This window comes from Oncorhynchus keta, unplaced genomic scaffold, assembly GCF_023373465.1.
Source record: "Oncorhynchus keta strain PuntledgeMale-10-30-2019 unplaced genomic scaffold, Oket_V2 Un_contig_14350_pilon_pilon, whole genome shotgun sequence".
Lineage (NCBI taxonomy): Eukaryota > Metazoa > Chordata > Actinopteri > Salmoniformes > Salmonidae > Oncorhynchus > Oncorhynchus keta.
Genome location: NW_026278690.1, coordinates 126932 through 134194, shown reverse-complemented (window position 1 = coordinate 134194; position 7263 = coordinate 126932). Strand labels below are relative to the sequence as shown.

General features: G+C 47.7%; 1 protein-coding gene across 1 annotated transcript in view; it reads right to left on the bottom strand.

The window, feature by feature from the left end:
* Nucleotides 1-3673: 3673 nt before the first annotated feature.
* The window catches only part of LOC127918500 (caskin-1-like), a 32809-nt gene continuing 29219 nt past the window's right edge, over nt 3674-7263 (bottom strand). The window contains exon 3 of the mRNA XM_052501831.1: nt 3674-4838. Within this exon, the coding sequence (XP_052357791.1) occupies nt 4742-4838 (97 nt within the window). The 3' untranslated portion in view covers nt 3674-4741. The remainder of the gene's footprint in view (nt 4839-7263) is intronic.

The following is a 7263-nucleotide window of genomic DNA, read 5'->3' as shown; positions in this document are numbered from 1 at the left end:
TGACCCCACCCAGATCACCTGGATGACCCCACCCAGATCACCTGGATGATGAAGACAGGCCCAGATCACCTGGATGACCGACTGAACTGACAGGCCCAGATCACCTGGATGAAGACAGGCCCCACCTGGACAGAAGACACCTGGATCACCCGACATGAAGACAGGCCCGGATCACCTGGACATGAAGACAGGCCCCACCCGATCATGAGACAGGCCCGACCACCCGGACATGAAGACAGGCCCGGATCACCCGACATGAGACAGGCCCGGATCACCCGGACATGAAGACAGGCCCGGATCACCCGGACATGAAGACAGGCCCAGATCACCCGGACATGAAGACAGGCCCGATCACCCGGACATGAAGACAGGCCCGATCACCCGGACATGAAGACAGGCCCGGATCACCCGGACATGAAGACAGGCCCGATCACCCGGACATGAAGACAGGCCCGATCACCCGGACATGAAGACAGGCCCGATCACCCGGACATGAAGACAGGCCCGGATCACCCGGACATGAAGACAGGCCCGGATCACCCGGACATGAAGACAGGCCCAGACCACCCGGACATGAAGACAGGCCCGGATCACCTGGACATGAGGACAGGCCCAGATAAAGCTCTCATGAAAATAAAAACAACCCTAAGAAAGATAATTTACATTTTTTTAAATGATTATTGAGAACATAACATGTAATTATTTACAACTTTAAACACCCACAGCCTTCAGAACAAACCCACATCATAAAATCAGAATTTAAAAACATTTTTGTTGTTGCAAAATTATCCACATATTACTATATATATATATATATATATATATATATATATATATATATATATATATATATATTTTTTTCATTATATATTCATTACTATTACTCTATATATATTACCAGATTTTTTTCATTAAGACAGGCCCAACACCTCACTTGGCACATGAAGAGGGGTAGGTTACCAGATACACCTCGGACATGAGACGTTAGCAGGTTTAGGTCACCCGGACATGAACATTACATTGCTATACCGTTTATATAAAGTCCATGTTCACTTATAAAACACAGACAGTCCTGTCATGATCTTCTTCCTCCTCCTCGTCTGGAACCTATCGGCATGGTAACACATTGTATGGTAACATGATTTGCCTGATGACGTGGGAGATCACGGCAACGTGAGGGCTGGCGATAGGGTGGAAACGGAGGGATGGAGGGAGCGAGAGAGGAGAAAATAGATACAGTAAATAAAGGGAGAGAAAGAGAGAATAGTGAGGGAGGCAGAGAGAAAGAGGGCGAGAGGGAGAGAGAAAGGGCTTCAGAGAGAAAGTGAGGGAGAGAGAGAGAATAATGAGGGGAGAGACAGACAGAATAGTGAGGGGGAGAGAGAGAAATAGTGAGGGGCAAAATTATGAGGGGACAGATTAGAGAATATGAGGGGAGAGAGAGAGAATATTAGGGGATAGATATATTTTTTTCAGTGAGGGGGAGAGAGCCAAATAGTGAGGGGGAGAGAGAAAGAGGGGGAGAGAGAGAATAGTGAGGGGGAGAGAGAGAGAATAGTGAGGGGGAGAGAGAATAGTGAGGGGGGGAAAGAGAATAGTACCAGATAGACCTCACTAGTGAGGGGAGCAGGTTTGAGGGGGTAGAGAGAATAGTGAGGGGGAGATAGAGAGAATAGTGAGGGGGAGAGAGAGAAGGTGAGGGGGAGAGAGAGAATAGTGAGGGGGAGAGAGAGAGCTAGTGAGGGGAGAGATAGAAGTGAGGGGAGAGAGAAAATAGTGAGGGGAGAGAGAGAGAATAGTGAGGGGGAGAGAAGAATAGTGAGGGGGAGAGAGAGAATAGTGAGGGGAGAGAGAGAATAGTGAGCCTGAGAGAGAATAGTGGGGGGAGAGAGAATAGTGAGGGGAGAGAGAGAATAGTGAGGGGAGAGAGAGAATAGGAGGGGGAGGAGAGAATAGTGAGGGAGAGAGGGAGTGAGGGGAGAGGAGAAAATAGATACAGTAAATAAAGGGAGAGAGAATAGAGAGAATAGTGAGGGGGAGGCAGAGAGAAAGTGAGGGAGAGGGAGAGAGAAGTGAGGGGAGAGGGAGAGAGTGAGGGAGAGAGAGAGAATAGTGAGGGGAGAGAGAGAGAGAATAGTGAGGGGAGAGAGAGAATAGTGAGGGGAGAGAGAGAGAAATAGTGAGGGGAGAGAGAGAATAGTGAGGGGGGAGAGAGAGAATAGTGAGGGGGAGAGAGAGAATAGTGAGGGGGAGAGAGAGAGAATAGTGAGGGGGGAGAGAGAGAATAGTGAGGGGGAGAGAGAGAGAATAGTGAGGGGGGAGAGAGAATAGTGAGGGGGAGAGAGAGAATAGTGAGGGGGAGAGAGAGAATAGTGAGGGGGGAGAGGGGAGAGAATAGTGAGGGGGAGAGAGAGAATAGTGAGGGGGAGAGAGAGAGAGAATAGTGAGGGGGAGAGAGAGAATGGTGAGGGGGAGGAGAGAGAGAATAGGGGAGGAGAGAATAGTGAGAGAGAGAGAATAGTGAGGGGGAGAGAGAGAATAGTGAGGGGGAGAGAGAGAATAGTGAGGGGGAGAGAGAGAGAGAATAGTGAGGGGAGAGAGAGAGAATAGTGAGGGGGAGAGAGAGAGAATAGTGAGGGGGAGAGAGAGAATAGTGAGGGGAGAGAGAGAGATAGTGAGGGGGAGAGAGAGAGAATAGTGAGGGGAGAGAGAGAGAATAGTGAGGGGAGAGTGAGGGGAGAGAATAGTGAGGGGGAGAGAGAGAATAGTGAGGGGGAGAGAGAGAATAGTGAGGGGGAGAGAGAATAGTGAGGGTGGAGAGAGAGAATAGTGAGGGGAGAGAGAATAGTGAGGGGAGAGAGAGGGGAGAGAGAGAATAGTGAGGGGGAGAGAGAATAGTGAGGGGAGAGAGAATAGTGAGGGGAGAGAGAGAGAATAGTGAGGGGAGAGAGAGAGAATAGTGAGGGGGAGAGAGAGAGGGGAGAGAGAATAGTGAGGGGAGAGAGAGAGATAGTGAGGGGAGAGAGAGAGAATAGTGAGGGGAGAGAGTGAGGGGAGAGAGAGAATAGTGAGGGGGAGAGAGAGATAGTGAGGGGGAGAGAGAGAATAGTGAGGGGGAGAGAGAGAGAATAGTGAGGGGGAGAGAGAGAGAGATAGTAGGGGGGGAGAGAGAATAGTGAGGGGGAGAGAGAGAATAGTGAGGGGGAGAGAGAGAATAGTGAGGGGGAGAGAGAGAATAGAGGGGAGAGAGAGAGGGGGAGAGAGAGAGGGGGGAGAGAGAGAATAGTGAGGGGGAGAGAGAGAATAGTGAGGGGGAGAGAGAGGGGGAGAAGAGAGAATAGTGAGGGGAGAGAGAGAATAGTGAGGGGAGAGAGAGAATAGTGAGGGGGAGAGAGAGAATAGTGAGGGGGAGAGAGAGTGAGGGGGAGAGAGAGAATAGTGAGGGGGAGAGAGAGTGAGGGGTGAGGGGAGAGAGAGAATAGTGAGGGGGAGAGAGAGAATAGTGAGGGGAGAGAGAGAATAGTGAGGGGGAGAGAGAGAATAGTGAGGGGAGAGAGAGAATAGTGAGGGGGAGAGAGAGAGAATAGTGAGGGGGAGAGAGAGAGAGAGAATAGTGAGGGGAGAGAGAGAATAGTGAGGGGGAGAGAGAGAGAATAGTGAGGGGGAGAGAGAGAGAGAGAGAGAGAGAGAATAGTGAGGGGGAGAGAGAGAATAGTGAGGGGGGAGAGAGAGAGAGAATAGTGAGGGGGGAGAGAGAGAATAGTGAGGGGAGAGAGAGAGAATAGTGAGGGGGGAGAGAGAGAATAGTGAGGGGAGAGAGAGACGTTGCCGAGACGCTGTATATGTCGTGTCAAAGGGGACCTCTTATTCCGCCATCTGTACCACTTCATCTCTCCAGGCTGAACAGAGCCCTTCGTTCCAGTTCAATCAGCCCGTAACCACGCTAAGTAAACTTAAACTATACTTTCTCTATTGTGCAGTAGAGGTTAACATGGTACTGATCCTCTAGAACCCTTGACCCCCCCCCCACCAGAGCCCTAACCCCAGACTCAACACTGTGCTGTGTTAATAACAGGGAGGGAGGGGTATGTTATGGAAGGAGGAGAGAATAACATCGGAATCTGGCCTCTGGAGGCGGGGCTTGTACAGGAAGTTCTGCCATTCCGAAGCCCTTTACATCCAACCAGCTGTCATCTCCTCCTCTCCGTCCAGAACAGTGACGATTCCAGAACAGTGACGATTCCAGAACAGTGACGATTCCAGAACACTCACAATTCCAGAACACTCACAATTCCAGAACACACACTTCAGGAGCAGAGTTACATTTTGGTCACATTAAAATTCCAGCGATTCATAAACATGACAACAGCATAACCATTCAACAGAGAAGACCAAATCGTATATCTATATATTATATATATATATATTTATAATATGACTGAACCAATGCATGACTCTCTCTCAGAGAGGAGCCTGTTTTCTGTAAATATAAACGCTCTTCATGCTGACAATGTACACATCACATACCATAACTACAATTCATCACATGAGGCTGTAACTGCTTGTTAAGCTGTGACAGGACAGCCTAGCGGCCAAGAGTTCTCCTCTGTAATGGAGTGGTCCTCTGTCCTTTAGTGGACAGAGGAGGATGGAGAGAGAGAGAAGCGTTGTGCCTGCGGAGGGAAGGAGGAAGTCCTGAGGCAGGCTGCGTTGACACGGGGACGGCCATCTGTTGTCACGGTTACTCCAACATGGCGTCAAGCTGGTCGGCCAGGTCGTCAAACATGCTGCCGATGTCGTCAAGGATACTGACCGTCGTCTTCTCCTCTGCAACCCAACTACACACACACGGGCGGACGGACACACACACACACACACAACGAAGCATTGTGAGGATAATGCGTCTGTCTGGTATAGTGTCTTTATCTGTTTTAATTGTACAGTAAATCAAGTTATTATATTCTGTAACGCAGCAGGTGGGAAAGAAAGGTCTGAAACTAGATCCCCTACAAACTGGTCTGAAACTAGATCTCCCTACTGTTCTGAAACTAGATCCGCTACTGGTCTGAAAGTAGATCCCCTACATAATACTCTGAAACTAGATCCCCCTACATACTGGTCTGAAACTAGATCCCCTACTGGTCTGAAACTAGATCCCCATATATACTGGTCTGAAACTAGATCCCCCTACATACTGGTCTGAAACTAGATCCCCCTATATACTGGTCTGAAACTAGATCCCCCTACATACTGGTCTGAAACTAGATCCCCTACATACTGGTCTGAAACTAGATCCCCCTACATACTGGTCTGAAACTAGATCCCCTACATACTGGTCTGAAACTATATCTCCCTACTGTTCTGAAACTAGATCCGCTACATACTGGTCTGAAACTAGATCCCCTACTGGTCTGAAAGTAGATCCCCTACATAATACTCTGAAACTAGATCCCCCTACATACTGGTCTAAAACTAGATCCCCTACATACTGGTCTGAAACTAGATCCCCCTACATACTGGTCTGAAACTAGATCCCCTACATTCTGGTCTGAAACTAGATCCCCCCTACATTCTGGTCTGAAACTATATCCCCTACTGGTCTGAAACTAGATCCCCTACATACTGGTCTGAAACTAGATCCCCTACATACTGTTCTGAAACTAGATCCCTTAGATACTGGTCTGAAACTAGATCCCCTACATACTGCTTTGAAACTAGATCCCCCTACATACTGGTCTGAAACTAGATCCCCTACATACTAGTCTGAAACGAGATCCCCTACATACTGGTCTGAAACTAGATCCCCTACATACTGGTCTGAAACTAGATCCCCTACATACTGGTCTGAAACTAGATCCCCCTACATACTGGTCTGAAACTAGATCCCCTACATACTGGTCTGAAACTAGATCCCCCTACATACTGGTCTGAAACTAGATCCCCTACATACTGGTCTGAAACTAGATCTCCCTACTGTTCTGAAACTAGATCCGCTACATACTGGTCTGAAACTAGATCCCCTACTGGTCTGAAAGTAGATCCCCTACATAATACTCTGAAACTAGATCCCCCTACATACTGGTCTAAAACTAGATTCCCTACATACTGGTCTGAAACTAGATCCCCCTACATACTGGTCTGAAACTAGATCCCCATACATACTGGTCTGAAACTAGATCTCCCTACTGTTCTGAAACTAGATCCACTACATACTGGTCTGAAACTAGATCCTCTACTGGTCTGAAAGTAGATCCCCTACATAATACTATGAAACTGGATCCCCTACATACTGGTCTAAAACTAGATCCCCTACATACTGGTCTGAAACTAGATCCCCCTACATACTGGTCTGAAACTAGATCCCCCTACATTCTGGTCTGAAACTAGATCCCCCTACATTCTGGTCTGAAACTAGATCCCCTACATATTGGTTTGAAACTAGATCCCCCTACATACTGGTCTGAAACTAGATCCCCTACATACTAGTCTGAAACTAGATCCCCTACATACTGCTTTGAAACTAGATCCCCCTACATACTGGTCTGAAACTAGATCCCCTACATACTAGTCTGAAACTAGATCCCCTACATACTAGTCTGAAACTAGATCCCCTACATACTAGTCTGAAACGAGATCCCCTACATACTGGTCTGAAACTAGATCCCCTACATACTGCTTTGAAACTAGATCCCCTACATACTGGTCTGAAACTAGATCCCCTACATACTAGTCTGAAACTAGATCCCCCTACATACTGGTCTGAAACTAGATCCCCTACATACTAGTCTGAAACTAGATCCCCTACATACTGGTCTGAAACTAGGTTCCCTACATACTGGTCTGAAACTAGATCCCTTAGATACTGATCTGAAACTAGATCTGCTACTGGTCTGGAACTAGATCCCCCTACATACTGGTCTGAAACCAGATCCCCTACATTCTAGTCTGAAACTAGATCCCCTACATACTAGTCTTAAACTAGATCCCTTACATACTGGTCTGAAACTAGATGCCCTACATACTGGTCTGAAACTAGATCCCCCTACATACTGGTCTGACAATAGATCCCCTACTGGTCTGAAACTAGATCCCCTACTGGTCTGGAACTAGATCCCCTACTGGTCTGGAACTAGATCCCCCTACATACTGCTTTGAAACTAGATCCCCTACTGGTCTGAAATGAGATCCCCTACATACTGGTCTGAAACTAGATCCCTTAGATACTGATCTGAAACTAGATCTGCTACTGGTCTGGAACTAGAT